The 16,338-nt window shown below is 38.6% G+C and overlaps 1 protein-coding gene across 1 annotated transcript; it reads right to left on the bottom strand.

Moving 5' to 3' along the window:
• LOC107626978 lies at window positions 9,091–15,818 on the bottom strand. The gene is made up of 7 exons (XM_016329861.1): window positions 15,665–15,818; window positions 15,476–15,553; window positions 11,512–11,614; window positions 11,248–11,420; window positions 11,060–11,137; window positions 9,709–9,832; window positions 9,091–9,628 (listed from the first exon to the last, which is right to left on the bottom strand). Exons 1-7 carry the CDS (start codon window positions 15,816–15,818, stop codon window positions 9,091–9,093), a joined length of 1,248 nt encoding a protein of 415 aa, XP_016185347.1.

Genomic DNA, 16,338 nt, shown 5'->3' with positions numbered 1-16,338 from the left:
CTGGCGATGATGGGCTTAGACGACGACCCAGGCGGTGATGGTCTGCCCTGTCGCGCTCTGCCTCTCTCTGCTGTGCAAACTCCCATCTCCCTCTCTCTTCGTGCTCGCCGGCAGAGGCAAGATGGCGGCGACTCAGCAAGGATGAGCTCCTCTGGTTCGGTGACAGAGGCGCGGCTCAAGCTCCAAGGACCAGTTGGCAATGGCAGCGACGACACGGCTCAGCAACCACGTGGTGACGGCGCGAACAGATCCTTCTTCTCCCTTCGGCTAGCAACGGCGGCGACGGTAGGATGCGTTGACGCGGCGGCGAGGCAACGGCAACGCGGTGAGCTTCCTTCCGCCTCTCCTCAGCCGCAACTCAATCTCCCTCTCCTTCTCTGCCTCAGTTCATTCCTTTCGTGGAAATGGGAAGCCGTGTGTGCTGCGATCTGTTGGGGGAAGGGGGAAGATTTGCTGTTGTTGCTGAGTGTATTGGTTTGAGGAAAGGGGAAGTGTTGCTGCTGCTATTAGAAGAGAGGGGCTGCAGCAGTTGGGGGAAACCGGGTCGGGTTAGGGTTTCCAAGGTTAGGGTTTCATTTTCAAAAATTAGGGTTAGGGATATTTTAGTAATTTCATATGAAATTGGGAATAATGTAGTAATTGAAACCCAAATTAAATCCAACACTAATTGTATATAGAAAAATGCTATTTGCTCATCAATCTTACAAATTATTTTCCATAAAAATGCCCAAATCAAAATAATTAGAAATAATGTAATTAAACCCTTTATTTTCCAAAGTAACAGTATTAATATTTAAAATATTAATTATTTAATCCGAATCATATAGAAATCCTTATTATTTTACAACTACCAACTTTATAATATAATTATAGAAAATAATCCAATAATTATAAAGTTGGATAATAAATCATAACTTGTCTCAAATTCAATAAATCACAACTTGCCTTAATTATCTTTAATAAAATGATTTCCGAAATTAAGGCTATAAATAACTATATGATTTGAGACTTGATCATAATAAGACTTTTCAAAAGTTCTGGGTCTTACATCCTACCCACCTTATAAAAATTTTCGTCCTCGAAAATTGATACAAAACGAAAGAAATTTCATAACAGTTCATCCTTGAACACATTTAAGGAAGTAGCAAAAATATCTCATCATATAAACATATATACGATTTTCAAATACTTTGATTGTCATATGCATAAGGATGCAAAGGTAAAAGTGTGAGTGCAAGGCAAACACTACAAGGTAGGCTCAATGCAAAAGGTGACGTGGGTCAAACATGTGATAGTAAGGTAAGGCATTGAAGGTTATAAAACAGGATGAGGTTACAACGACGTGCTCAACATCCGTACACTAATCTCATCTCAATCTCAAAGCTTCAACCTTCCAACTCCATCAAGCACTTTACAATTCCCATATCCGATCATAAGCCTAACGATCGCAAGCTCGTTTGCAAGGGATAAAACACCCACAACTCATCATAACGTCACACACCTACCGCTTCACCTTTCATATACACATATCACGTCTTAAAGGACTAACGCATCGCGTTACTACGTCTACAAGTCGCGCGTGATATCAAAATAATTCTCGAGTCTACTCAGAAGGATACAAGACTTTAGAAAGGAGAGGCAAATGTCAAAGATAATACTCGTAGATTTGAGAGAATGTATCCAATTCCAGATAAACAAGGATGCTCAAGCAATGAAGTTTGCTAGACATAATTTCATTGACAACTTCAAAAATAACCCTTGGATCAAGAAAAATCCAACAGGACAAATAAGAAGAAAGTCAACGCATTGGTTTGAAACAAATTCAAGCTGAGTCGAAGAAGTATAAGGTTTTCAGAAGAGAATATCTCAAACCCAAGACAAGGCTCACAGAACTCAAGAGCACGATTAAAATACTTTCGAATACTCTGTTCGTTAAAAGAGTCGAAAATTTGCGGAAAAATCACTTCGCAGGCTAACAGAAAAGTTAAGCAACAACCATTCTTCAAGAGAGTAACAAAAGCATAAACGTGGCTTTGCTTTAATACAAGTTCATGTTGAAGTATATTATATAGAGTTTTAAAACAACATGTACACAGGTTTGGTTAAGCGCTAAAATATTTCTTCAAATATTTTAGAAAGATAGTTAGGTGCATAGCTTAACCAAAATCAATTCATGAAAACTTAGAAGTAATCAAATGCTTATTTAAAAATTCCAAAAATTCATATTCAAACAAGCATGTATATCATTTATAGCGAGGACGAAAGAGGAAGTTAAACTCCTTTTAGAAAAGAAATTCCGAAGTAAAAATTTGCCTACAATTTGGTAAGGGAAATAAGTGGTGCGTTACAAATGAACCGATTTCCACTAAACAAGGAAGCTTTCCAAAACTTCATTTAAAACAGCGTATGCCAACTTTAAATTAACTTCGCCAAAATTGAACAATGGTTTCAATCTCAATCAAACAACAAAAAAAAAAAATAAATTCTGCTTAGTATTCTTCCAAAGAGAATTCAAAACTTCTTTAAAAAGTTCAAAACAAGACTCCAAAAGTGTTCTTGAAATCACCATCTCAGAAGAACATTCAAGAAGTTTAAGATGTACTAAAAAGGAGTCAAGCCATACTAGAAAGGATCTTAAATCAGGATAGTTCAAACAAGATCCACTAGGCATGAGGCATCAAACCAGCTTTCAATTTATTCAAAAGAATACAAAAGTCATAGGAAAATACAACCCAATCATTAGTAATTTCCCAAGGACAAATCTTTGACTAAAAACTCTTGTAAAGAGAATGAGAGAATAAACGATGCACTATTTTTGAAACGAATCAAACTAACTCACATAAGAATGGGGTTCACAAGAGAGGACAAACCAAGATCAATGGTAATGTTCACAAGATGTAAAAGATTAGTTAAAAATAAGGTCAAGCATGGAATTCATGGAGATGGAAAGCTTAAAAGAGACTCTAGTCCGCTCATAAGAAGAAAGTCATGAGTCCAACATTTTTAAAAGAACAACAATGGTATAAACCATATAACATGCTAAATCAAACTCAATTCAAAATAAGTTAAGTAAAGCTTATCAAACGAAACTCAACCGGGACTAAAGTGATAAATCCTTTCTTTTCAAAATTTTGAAAAATATCCAAATACAGAATCAAATGAAGATGTGCATTGGAACTATAGTAAAATTACTAGAAAGTCAAATTGTAATTTAAAGTAAATGCAGTTCCATAAACCAGTAAAAACACATGCGAGGTATTAGAAATAAATAGTTGTTAGACTGCATAAGAAATCTTCAAAGTTCATATATATATAGATAAATATATATCTATCCAACAGCAATTTTCATAAAAATCTCAAAATTAGTTGTAATCACTGTCAAAAAAGAGGAAAACTGAACCAACAAGTTCTCTAAGAATGGACTCGGAATCCGAAGTTAAAATGAACAACGAATTAGGACAAGTTCGAAACCATATCAAAGAATACATGAATCAAGAAGAATTCAAACAGAGGAAGATAGATGCAACAAGGATTTTAAACAAGCATATGCACTTAAGGTGAAACAAGAATGCATATGATTAGAAGAATAGAGTTGAAAAATCAAACTGCTTCTCAAAAGGATTAGCAAACAAGAACTTCAAGTTAGGACATGAAAGAACAGGTCGACTCGAACATAATCCAAGACACACAACTGAATAGCCTCGAGAAATAGTTTCCAACGTTCCCAAAACCCGTGATTCGCTTTACTTAAAACTCGCGTATCATCTATGATAACCCATTAGTACTTTCATTTACATAATTCACTAGTATTAAGCCGGCCAAACTTAATACCAAGAATTATGCAATGCAAGACTAACGGCGTCAATCAATAGATCGTCATGTGCATAAAGCTCTTATTCTCGTCATTCGACAAGACCTAATACATGACAAACACTCAGAGTATGCAACTGAAGCATAGTCGGTCCATTCCTCAGGCTCTACAGGAAGGACTGCTCTGATACCATAATGTAATACCCTAACTACCAAAGCTCACGCTTCCGGCTACGCAACTCTGATAGCTCGGACATTACGACGACACTTATACTATTTAATACTAAAATATGAGCCTGTTTAAAACTTTAAACCGCAATACCGTTCCCAAAAATTACTTTCGTTCAATAACGTACTTCCATAGATACCATACAACTTACAAAAACTCATAAAGGGTACATCCATATATATACATACATATATATAAGTAATATTACAAACATAATCCAATACAATTCCTATCCCTCTTACAGATTATATCAAGATAAAGGCGAGGGTACGATAAACCATAACTAAAGCAATACAGAGCATCACAACAACAATTAAATAAACTCTTCGTAACTTCTGCGCCCATATCCTGAAAGGGGAAAAATGTAGGGGGGTGAGAACATCATCCTCGAAAGGGTTCTCAGTATAGGGTTTTTGGGAATTACTGTAATAGGATACATGAAGATAAACCGTACCAGTGATTAATAACCGTCTTATGCCTCTTTTCAAAAACAACGGTTTTCAATAAAAGTAATGTCTGAAAATCTTTTCTGAAAGAAGAACCGTTCAATTCTCAAAAACTCAAAAGCCTTTCAAAAGGATTTATCTATGTGGAACCAAAATAGCCTTTCATATTGTATTCCAAACCAAAAACACAAAACCGAAATCAACCATCGGTTCATCTCATTCCAACCACGGCCCTAGGCCCAAACAATCAAACCATCAACCAATCGCCACAATCCAACAGAGTCCCAGTTGCAAACACAAATAGGAAGTTCAAGCACAAACAGACAGTTACAGCAAGTAGAACAATTAGCAGTTAATCACATAGGCAAACCAAGTACAATATGCACACCCAAAAATGTCACATAGATGCATATGATGCATGCCTGTCCCTAGTGGCTGATGATATCATCTGTCGGTTATAGAGCCAACCTGACAAGTCCTGGTAACTAACCATTGAATTGTCCCTCTGTCGTGTCTCCCCAACTCGAGTTATACTCAATATAAACTTGATCATAATCATGATCCATATCCATCACCCTCACTGGTGAATATTTATGGGGGTGAGCTCATCCGGGAATTTCACAGTGCCCGGTCACCCTGACGACATAGGGTCAAAAGAGCTTCGAGTCTCCACCTGGAGCACGTGGTGGCTAGCCACTGCTTTCTCCCAGGGAAACTCTTATCTTCGATAGTGGAAGTGCAACATTCACATTTATCAATGATTCAGCATATACATGCATTCAATCTCATCCATGGATCAACATCCATCTCAGCCATCCGGCTCACGGTTCAGTCCAGAACCAGCCAATATTTATAATCATACACAGCCATTCCGGCTCACAACAAAACAGCACTTCCACATTCAACATCATCAATTCATAAAATCGGCATTTAAGCCATCAATCACTTTTTCCCAAATCATTTCACTTTGAAATCAAGTTTCAACTCTTTTCAGCCTTGGCTTTAAAGATCTCATTTCTCAAATCATCTCAGGCTCATAAGCCAATTTTACTAAATGAGAGTTCCATTTTTAAAACAAAGCCGCTCTCGGCATTATCTTTCCAAAACTTCCAAAACCATGGAAAGTTAAAGATTCATTTTGAAACATTCAAAATCATCCATCCAACAATGGGATTTTATAACAAAGTTTCTCGGCAGAGTCCCAAGTCTTTAGGGAAGGTCAACCTATATCAAATTATCAATTCCTTAAAATTCATTGAAACTCTTAAAATCATGGATTCTCGGTTCAAGTAAATAAAAACTGAATTTATTATGAAACCGACTATACAAAATCACAAGTTCCAACCCAAGTCCCAAGTCTTTAGGGAAGGTCAACCTATATCAATTCCTTAAAATTCATTGAAACTCAAATCATGGATTCTCAGTTTAAGTAAATAAAACTGAATTTATTATGAAACCGTTCATACAAAATCACAAGTTCCAACTCGGTCCAAAAATCAACTCATTTGAAACGGAACCGGTTTATTTGAATCAAACCACTTTCAGGTTTCTTTTTGGAACCCATTTTTCTAACTCTTCCAAAATGCCTCAAACTTAATTACTCAATCAAAAGTCTAGATTCCTTTGAAATCACTAAAAGCTCCTTTTTATATTGAAATCAATATTAGAGCATCATTCTTTCCTTCAGTGATTCAAACGGTAAAAATAGTTCAGTTCTAAATAAGCCAAACTCAAGGCATAAAGTTCACTAAATAAATTAAGCTTGAAAATATAATTATTCTCTTAATAAATCAAATAATACAACTTCTCAAATCCAATCCTTTTTAAATAACTTTTCAAACAAGACTAGGATTTTGTATAAAATTCGGCAGCACCTCCCCTAAAACTTGGACTTTTACCACCCGGTTCGAGTCCCAACTAAACCGTTTCTCATTCCTTTTCAACAGTTCAAAACCAGAAATCAATTCAAAGCAAGGTAAATCCAACAGTCGCCTCAGTGGCATATCTCAAGAAAACCATTTCAAAATCAACTCAATATCAACCGATTTAACTCATTTCCAAATCTTTAAAGAAACGGTTCAGTAACAAATCATTTGTCCAAGATCAAGTCAATTAAAGTAAACCAGGCTAAATTCAAAAGTGCATTCGACTTTTCACATCATCAAATAATTGACTCAAATCAAATCAATCCTCAACGGATTAAACTCAGATTTCAAATCTTTAAAGAATCACTTCAAAACATTACATTTCACAAAGCCGCACAACAATTCAACCAAACCAACATCCATAATCACTCGAGTCAATCAAATAACACATAAGGTAGATGCAATCACCAAATACACAATATCTCACAACAATATCCATATGTAATAATTCCAATACTTAAAACATAGTTTTTGGAAAGCACCCCTACCTCGGCAAGCAAAACTTAACCCAAGCGTGTCAACTGAACTCTTTTCGCTCTGCCCGAAATCACCGGCAATCAGAACCCGGCTCGGCTTGCTCTCTCAAAAACAGAAACAGCTACAAGCGGCATAAGCAAACCGGATTCTAACTCCGAAATAACAAAACGAAGCAGCCGCAGCTCCCTATCAACCCGGCAGTGGCTGCGTCAGTAACCCCAAGTGACAATCGCGAGCAAAAACACCCGTGATGGTAACGGCAGTGGAACACGGTGGCAGCAGGGTCTCAAGTGGCAGAAGCTCAGCCCGGAGCTCCGGCGGTGATCCCGAAAGTCACATAATTACTCCCGGCAGCCCAAATCACGGTGACTCAGCCTGCTCCTCTTCCTGTAGTGATTCCCGCAACATCACAAGCCCAAAGAGTAGGGAGTGACAGAGCTCAACCATGGTGAAGCAGGGCGGTACAACGGCGGCCAAGCACATCCCCTCAAACGGCACTGACGCGGACACAGCTCCTCTTTTCCGTGCTCGTTGGTGACGCGTGAAGTAAAAAGGCAGCATCTTCCCTTTCTCAGCGGACCAGAACAACGGAGACAAAAGGATTCATCTTGCTCCTCTCTCGCTGTTGGCAAGGATGACGACCACACGGCTTCAGTGGCGGTTCCCGGCGACCCATCATCTGCGGTGGCGCTGGGCAGAGACGGCGACGACGTGACTGGCAATGACGGGCTTAGACGACGACCCAGGCGGTGATGGTCTGCCCTGTCGCGCTCTGCCTCTCTCTGCTGTGCAAACTCCCATCTCCCTCTCTCTTCGTGCTCGCCGGCAGAGGCAAGATGGCGGCGACTCAGCAATGATGAGCTCCTCTGGTTCGGTGACAGAGGCGCGGCTCAAGCTCCAAGGACCAGTTGGCAATGGCAGCGACGACACGGCTCAGCAACCACGTGGTGACGGTGCGAACAGATCCTTCTTCTCCCTTCGGCTAGCAACGGCGGCGACGGTAGGACGCGTTGACGCGGCGGCGAGGCGACGGCAACGTGGTGAGCTTCCTTCCGCCTCTCCTCAGCCGCAACTCAATCTCCCTCTCCTTCTCTGCCTCAGTTCCTTCCTTTCGTGGAAATGGGAAGCCGTGTGTGCTGCGATCTGTTGGGGGAAGGGGGGAAGATTTGCTGTTGTTGCTGAGTGTATTGGTTTGAGGAAAGGGGAAGTGTTGCTGCTGCTGTTAGAAGAGAGGGGCTGCAGCAGTTGGGGGAAATCGGGTCGTGTTAGGGTTTCCAAGGTTAGGGTTTCATTTTCAAAAATTAGGGTTAGGGACATTTTAGTAATTTCAGATGAAATTGGGAATAATGTAGTAATTGAAACCCAAATTAAATCCAACACTAATTGTATATAGAAAAATGCTATTTGCTCATCAATCTTACAAATTATTTTCCATAAAAATGCCCAAATCAAAATAATTAGAAATAATATAATTAAACCCTTTATTTTCCAAAGTAACAGTATTAATATTTAAAATATTAATTATTTAATCCGAATCATATGAAAATCCTTATTATTTCACAACTACCAACTTTATAATATAATTATAGAAAATAATCCAATAATTATCAAATTGGATAATAAATCATAACTTGTCTCAAATTCAATAAATCACAACTTGCCTTAATTATCTTTAATAAAATGATTTTCGAAATTAAGGCTATAAATAACTATATGATTTGAGACTTGATCATAATAAGACTTTTCAAAAGTTCTGGGTCTTACACAAAATATTACAACATAAGATTTTAATAAGGTGTTGCATAAAGACAGACTTACATCCCAAAATTTTGCCAAAGATTTTTCCCTCTTTTAGGTCCTCAATCAAACCATCAAGCTTGATCTTGAAAACTCGACACAATATATCAGGACGGTCTTCTTCCTTCAATCCAATGGGAGTCACTTCTCTTTTTATCTCATCCCATTCAGGGTTACAGGTCATGGTGATAAAATAGCTAGGATATCCTGCATATCTGCAAATTGCAAATGCATCTTTACAATTATTCATCATGTACCTAGGTCCACCTGTAAAAGTACTGGGAAGAATGATTCTTTTGCCAAGCCTTGCAGCATCTACATCCCTGTTTATAAGACTTTAATGCAGACATTTGTATTTATCAACCGTCAACTATGGTTGTTTACACCTAAAGAATTTTAACCTCTCTTATTCCACCATTGTGTAGGCATCTACCGAAAACTGTTGGAATAATCTCTTCAGAATTAACGGAGATTCACCCGTCCTTTTCTGTAGTCGAAAAGCAAAGAATTGTCGCAAAGTGATTGTTTTGTTTTTCTTTGTAGGCCTAGCGGAAATAGAATCTGATGTTGCAATACCCAAACGAAATCCATCCTCCCCATATAGAAACAACAATGGATATTGCAAGGCTAAATAAGATGGGTGAAAAACATCAAACCGTTGGAGCTTTTTAGTTTGATTCTCTATAATAATATCTCTATCTTTGCTTAGTTGTTCGACATCGCCAACAATCAATGCAGCCACTTCAGATGCAGATGGCAAGTTGTATATCCTGCCATCCGTAGTCCTTTTACTAATCAACTTAAGCTTTATGTTTGTGCAATTTTCCTGTTGGTACCTATCTCTTGCATAGCAAAAACTCTTTGCCAAACTATTATATTTGTCTAATATGTTTCTTAATATTGCCACAATTTCCCTATCCCGCTCATTTATAGCTTCATTAGAACTGCACACAAAAAAAATTATGTTATTTTCTCTCACAGATAAAAAATAACTAAAATGTTTGACTGGTTGCATGAAAATTACCGAAGTGTGCCTATCCGATTATCAATCTCATTTTTTGTGTCATAGATATATAGTTGGGAAAATGTTGGTCGCAGACTATCCGGAGGAAGTAAGCTACCAATGGTATGGTAGTTTTGACCCCAAGCTTAAAAATTGGAGGAGAAGTCCCATTGTTCACCCCACGATGAATTTTTCTGGCCATTGATGTAAAACAAAATGTTGAATTAAATGCCCTTATATTTTTTAGGAAATGAATACTTCTTTGATCTCCTCCAGTATGAAGCTGAATGAGTGATGAGCAGATATTTTATACGCTTTTTGGGGTTAATTTCATATAGTTTTGAGTATGTTCTAGTTAGTTTTTAGTCTATTTTCATTAGTTTTTAGGAAAAATTCATATTTATGGACTTTACTATGAGTTGTGTGTTTTTCTGTAATTTTAGGTATTTTTCTGGCTGAAATTGAAGGAGCTGAGCAAAAATCTGATTCAGGCTGAGAAAGGGCTAGAACTGATGGCGGCATTCATGAGAATCCGGAAAGTCTAAACCTTGTCTGTGGTATTCCGAGTAGGATTCAGGGATTGAATGACTGTGACGAGCTTCAAACTCGCGAGTGCTGGGCGTAGTGACAGACGCAAAAGGAGGTGTATCCTATTCCAGCATGATCGAGAACCGACAGATGATTAGCCGTGCTGTGACAGAGCATGTGAGCATATTCTTCACTGAGAGGATGGGATGTAGCCATTGACGACGGTGATCCCCTACATACAGCTTGCCATAGGAGGACGTGCATGCGTGAATTAGAAGACAGAGGAAAGCAGAGATTCAGAAGACAAAGCATCTCCACAACTCCAACATATTCTCCTTTACTGCATAACAAGTAACCTTTAATTTATGCTCTCTTGGTTTCGCAATTCAACTGATAAACATAATTGACTTCCTGACTAAGATTTACAAGATAACCATAGATTGCTTCAAACCAACAATCTCCGTGGGATTCGACCCTTACTCACGTAAGGTATTACTTGGACGACCCAGTGCACTTGCTGGTTAGTGGTACGAGTTGTGAAAAGTGTGATTCATAATTCGTGCACCAATGAGCTCATCAGGAGGCACAGGAAGTAGAGGAAGCTTGATTTTTCCTTCTATACAACATAATGAAAACTTTGGTTGGGGCGACTGTTTGGATTTAGCAAGCCTTTCTTCATATCACATCCATGCTTTACAGTGTTGACATTGATAAATAGGATTTCCTATATCCGACACATTTGCCGAATGAACTCTCTTTAGATACTCAGTTGTCATACCGATGCAATTTAGTTCATGATGTACACAAAGATGCAAATAAACATACAGATAAAATTTTTACATACCGTCTAAGGTTTCTGAGGATGATATAGAATTATCTTCCATATCTACATCCAACATTGAATCATCATAACCATTCAAAACTACAATCAATAAAAGTTAAAAAAAATGCAAACATATATGTTGATGTATTACTAATAATTCATATCTCTTGCAACTACCAACTGAAGTTCTTGATATAATGAGAAATTACCTTCATTATCAAAAAAAGAGTCAACATTTTGGCCACTTTGTGTGTCACCACTTGGTGGGTGCGTTTTAACAGTCGATAAGTTTACATCTTCATAAAATTGTGCCAATTTAATAGCCACCGAAGCAACAACAGAGGAAGATTGTCTTTTTTGCATCTCATTTATAGTAGAATTTCTTTATAAAAAGTTCAATTTTATTCAATTAAACATTAGACACTATAGGAAAGAAAATAATATAATAGTGATGATCATCTTTTCTAAATTACCTTTCTGTTAGGCACGATCTTTGGGAACCGCAGCATGACGGAAACTGATTTTGCGAAACGACTTCTGTTAGATTATTGGTGGGTCCTTGTACACTGGAGTATGCTAGAATTGTAATAAATCAGTAGAGTCAGTAGCTTTGAGTTGAATCCTCAGCTCAATATCATGGTGCAGCAAAGTTGCCAGTATTCCGGTCTTCCACAGAAAGAACCTACAGAGTTTCTGGCACAGTTTTTACAAATTGCTCATCTGTACCTAAGCAGCAACCCTTCCATGAATGAAGAGGTTAAAATAGTAACTGCTAAACTCAGTCCTATGAAACAAGCTGCTGAATTCAATCAGCAATTGGACTTTCTAACAAAGCAGCTAGCCGAATTTAAAGACAGGTTACAAGAGACAAAGATGGCTAATATACAAATGGACGAACAGTTTAAGCAAACAAAGCAGCAGCTGTCAAGGCAAATAGCAGAAGAATGCCAAGCAGTTCAACTAAGAAGTGGGAAAACATTAAATACCCCACCTCAAGGCAGCAAAAAGCTAAGAGATGAGCAAACCACCCAAAATTCACCTGAGGACAGTAAGAGCCCAGGGAAAAGTAATTCTGGAACTAAAACGCCAGAAAATTGGAGAAAGGCTGGCGCTGAACGCCCAGACCATGCTCAGGACTGGCGTTCAACGCCAGAAACAAGGCAGGACTGGCGTTCAACGCCAGAAATGGGCAAACATCTTTAAAGATGTTCAGCCTGATTTAGAGGATTCAGAGGACATGAAAGAGCCTCTGAAATTTCTTCTGGAAAAGGAGAAACCTCCTAAACCCGAGCTCAAGCCATTGCCACCATCCTTGAAATATGCATTTTTGGGAGAAGGTGACACTTTTCCAGTGATCATAAGCTCTGCTTTAAATTCACAGGAAGAGAAGGCACTTATTCAAGTGCTAAGGACACACAAGACAGCTCTTGGGTGGTCCATAGGTGACCTTAAGGGCATAAGCCCAGCTAGATGCATGCACAAAATCTTATTGGAGGATAATGCCAAACCAGTGGTTCAACCATAAAGGCGGCTAAATCCAGCCATGAAAGAAGTAGTGCAGAAAGAGGTCACCAAACTACTAGAGGCTGGGATTATTTATCCTATTTCTGATAGCCCCTGGGTGAGCCCTGTCCAAGTCGTCCCAAAAAAGGGAGGCATGACAGTAATTCATAATGAAAAAAATGAACTGGTTCCTACAAGAACAATTACAGGGTGGCGCATGTGTATTGACTATAGAAGGCTCAATACAGCCACCAGAAAGGATCATTTTCCTTTACCATTCATAGACCAGATGCTAGAAAGACTAGCAGGTCATGATTATTACTGCTTTTTGGATGGATACTCAGGCTATAACCATATTGCAGTAGATCTTGGCATGACAGAAAGCTGTCATCTAGAATCTTTGAACCAGGACAGAAGGTTCTGTTGTTTAACTCTAGACTCAGGCTATTCCCCGGGAAACTGAAATCCCGGTGGAGGGGACCATACGTGATTACAAGTGTATCACCATATGGTTATGTGGAGCTTCAAGATATCGATTCTGATAAGAAGTTCATTGTCAATGGACAGAGAATCAAGCATTATCTTAAAGGCAACATTGAGCAAGAATGCTCAAGGCTGAAGCTAGATTAAAAGCTCAGCAAGGTCCAGCTAAAGACAATAAAGAAGCGTTTGCTGGGAGGCAACCCAGCCATGGGGCAACAATCCTCTAAGCATTTTGCCCTATTTTTTATTTTTATTTTTATTTGTTTATATAAAGTTCACTGACACTAAGGTGAGGAATCATTTACAGAAGACCTCGGCACACAAAACAGAGAAAAAGAGCTCACTGGCAAGAAAATGCCAATAAAAGTGCATTTTGGGCGTTCAACGCCCAAAATGGGCATCCACTGGGCGCTGAACGCCAGTGATGGTAGCAATCTGGGCGTTCAACGCCAGAAATGGGCACCCACTGGGCATTGAACGCTAGTAATGGCAGCAGCTGGGCGTTGAACGCCCAGGAGAGCAGCATTTGGGCGCTGAACGCCCAAAACAGGCAGTGTTTGGGCGTTCAAACGCCAGGATAGCAAGGAGGAGCCAAATTCATTTTTCCACACGTATTTCCATTCTAATTTCAAATTTTATGTTTCAATGCATGATTTTTACATGAACATGTCAAGAAGCCTGATTTCTAAAATCCTTAATTTCTAAGAATCCCTCTTTCCAAATTCAATCCAACTCTTTTCAAATCTTTTCTGAAAACAAATCTATCTTTTTCACTCTAAAATCTTTTCAACTAATCCATATCTTTTTCAAATCTCCATATCATCTTGAGCAAATTAGGAACAGGAACTGGGAAGTCCTAGCTAATCCTGAAACGAAAGTGGGAAGGAACATGGTCCAGGAGTTCTATGCTAATATGTGGCAAACTGACAAGCAGAAACTATCTGAAACTGCCTTCTATGACTATCGGACCGTGGTCAGAGGAAAGATTGTTCATACCCACCCTGACAGAATCAGGGAGATCTTAAAGCTACTTCAGCTAAAGGATGATCCAGACTCCTTCAACGGGAAGATGATGAGAGCAGACATTGGCCTGGATAAGATTCTAAAGGACATATGTATCCCTGGAGCCAGGTGGACCACCAACACAAAGGGCGCCCAGCTATGGAGCAAATAATAAAAGAACAGAAGGAACACAGTCAAATGCTGACCTATATGTTTAAAGAACAAGAGGAGCAAGGGCGTGACTTAAGGGAATTGAAGCACCAAAAGTCTTCTCTTGTAGGACCAAGCACCCCAAGGATCAGAGGAACCCTCGTTCCCCCAGAATAAAGGTTGTTAATTTCCAATTTCTGCCTTAACTCTGAAAATTCATATTTCTGGACTTTACTATGAGTTGTGTGTTTTTTTGTAATTTCAAGTATTTTTCTGGCTGAAATTGAAGGAGCTGAGCAAAAATCTGATTCAGGCTGAGAAAGGGCTGCTGATGCTGTTAGATTCTGACCTCCCTGAACTCAAAGTGGATTTTCTGGAGCTACAGAACTCAAAATGGCATGCTTCCAATTGCGTTGGAAAGTAGACATCCAGGGCTTTCCATCAATATATAATAGTCCAGGGAAAGTCTAAACCTTGTCTGTGGTATTCCGAGTAGGATTCAGGGATTGAATGACTGTGACGAGCTTTAAACTCGCGAGTGCTGGGCGTAGTGACAGACGCAAAAGGAGGGTGAATCCTATTCCAGCATGATCGAGAACCGACAGATGATTAGCCGTGCTGTAACAGAGCATGTGAGCATATTCTTCACTGAGAGGATGGGATGTAGCCATTGACGACGGTGATCCCCTACATACAGCTTGCCATAGGAGGACGTGCGTGCGTGAATTAGAAGACAGAGGAAAGCAGAGATTCAGAAGACAAAGCATCTCCAAAACTCCAACATATTCTCCATTACTGCATAACAAGTAACCTTTAATTTATGCTCTCTTGGTTTCGAAATTCAACTGATAAACATAATTGACTTCCTGACTAAGATTTACAAGATAACCATAGATTGCTTCAAACCAACAATCTCTGTGGGATTCGACCCTTACTCACGTAAGGTATTACTTGGACGACCCAGTGCACTTGCTGGTTAGTGGTACGAGTTGTGAAAAGTGTGATTCATAATTCGTGCACCAATGAGCTCATCAGGAGGCACAGGAAGTAGATGAAGCTTGATTTTTCCTTCTATACAACATAATGAAAACTTTGGTTGGGGCGACTGTTTGGATTTAGCAAGCCTTTCTTCATATCACATCCATGCTTTACAGTGTTGACATTGATAAATAGGATTTCCTATATCCGACACATTTGTCGAATGAACTCTCTTTAGATACTCAGTTGTCATACCGATGCAATTTAGTTTATGATGTACACAAAGATGCAAATAAACATACAGATAAAATTTTTACATACCATCTAAGGTTTCTGAGGATGATATAGAATTATCTTCCATATCTACATCCAACATTGAATCATCATAACCATTCAAAACTACAATCAATAAAAGTTAAAAAAAAATGCAAACATATATGTTGATGTATTACTAATAATTCATATCTCTTGCAACTACCAACTGAAGTTCTTGATATAATGAGAAATTACCTTCATTATCAAAAAAAGAGTCAACATTTTGGCCACTTTGTGTGTCACCACTTGGTAGGTGCGTTTTAACAGTCGATAAGTTTACATCTTCATAAAATTGTGCCAAATTAATAGCCACCGAAGCAACAACAGAGGAAGATTGTCTTTTTTGCATCTCATTTATAGTAGAATTTCTTTACAAAAAGTTCAATTTTATTCAATTAAACATTAGACACTATAGGAAAGAAAAGAATATAATAGTGATGATCATCTTTTCTAAATTACCTTTCTGTTAGGCACGATCTTTGGGAACCGCAGCATGACGGAAACTGATTTTGCGAAACGACTTCTGTTAGATTATTGGTGGGTCCTTGTACACTGGAGTATGCTAGAATTGTAATAAATCTATATTATATAAATGATTCCCGATGATGTAAACTTTTTGTTAAATATTAGTGCATCAGCACCCATCTGGTGACCACCTTGCATAAAATAGTGCCTATTTCCATTTCGTAGGTGAGAGTTGCGAATTGGTCATGCGCAATTTGGAAGGAGTTTTCATCCGTTCGTATTATGAAAAATAAAGAATTTTTCATGCATATATCAATAAAAAAGCCTATTATTTTTTAATCTATGATTGATAGATTTAATAAATAATATAAATGGTAGTTATTAATAAATAATAACGGTAGTTA

The sequence above is a fragment of the Arachis ipaensis genome, chromosome B02 (genome assembly GCF_000816755.2).
Source record: "Arachis ipaensis cultivar K30076 chromosome B02, Araip1.1, whole genome shotgun sequence".
Classification (NCBI taxonomy): Eukaryota; Viridiplantae; Streptophyta; class Magnoliopsida; order Fabales; family Fabaceae; genus Arachis; species Arachis ipaensis.
Note: the sequence above shows the minus strand (reverse complement) of the source record. Positions and strands in the feature narration are given on the sequence as shown.

Excerpts from the sequence above, each read along its gene's own strand:
- LOC107626978 (XM_016329861.1), bottom strand. The coding sequence starts at position 15,818 with ATGCAAAAAAGACAATCTTCCTCTGTTGTTGCTTCGGTGGCTATTAAT. Across the intron at positions 11,138-11,247 it reads CTCTTTTTTTGATAATGAAG|TTTTGAATGGTTATGATGAT; the intron begins GTAATTTCTCAT and ends TATTGATTGTAG. Across the intron at positions 9,629-9,708 it reads AATCGGATAGGCACACTTCG|TTCTAATGAAGCTATAAATG; the intron begins GTAATTTTCATG and ends TTTTGTGTGCAG.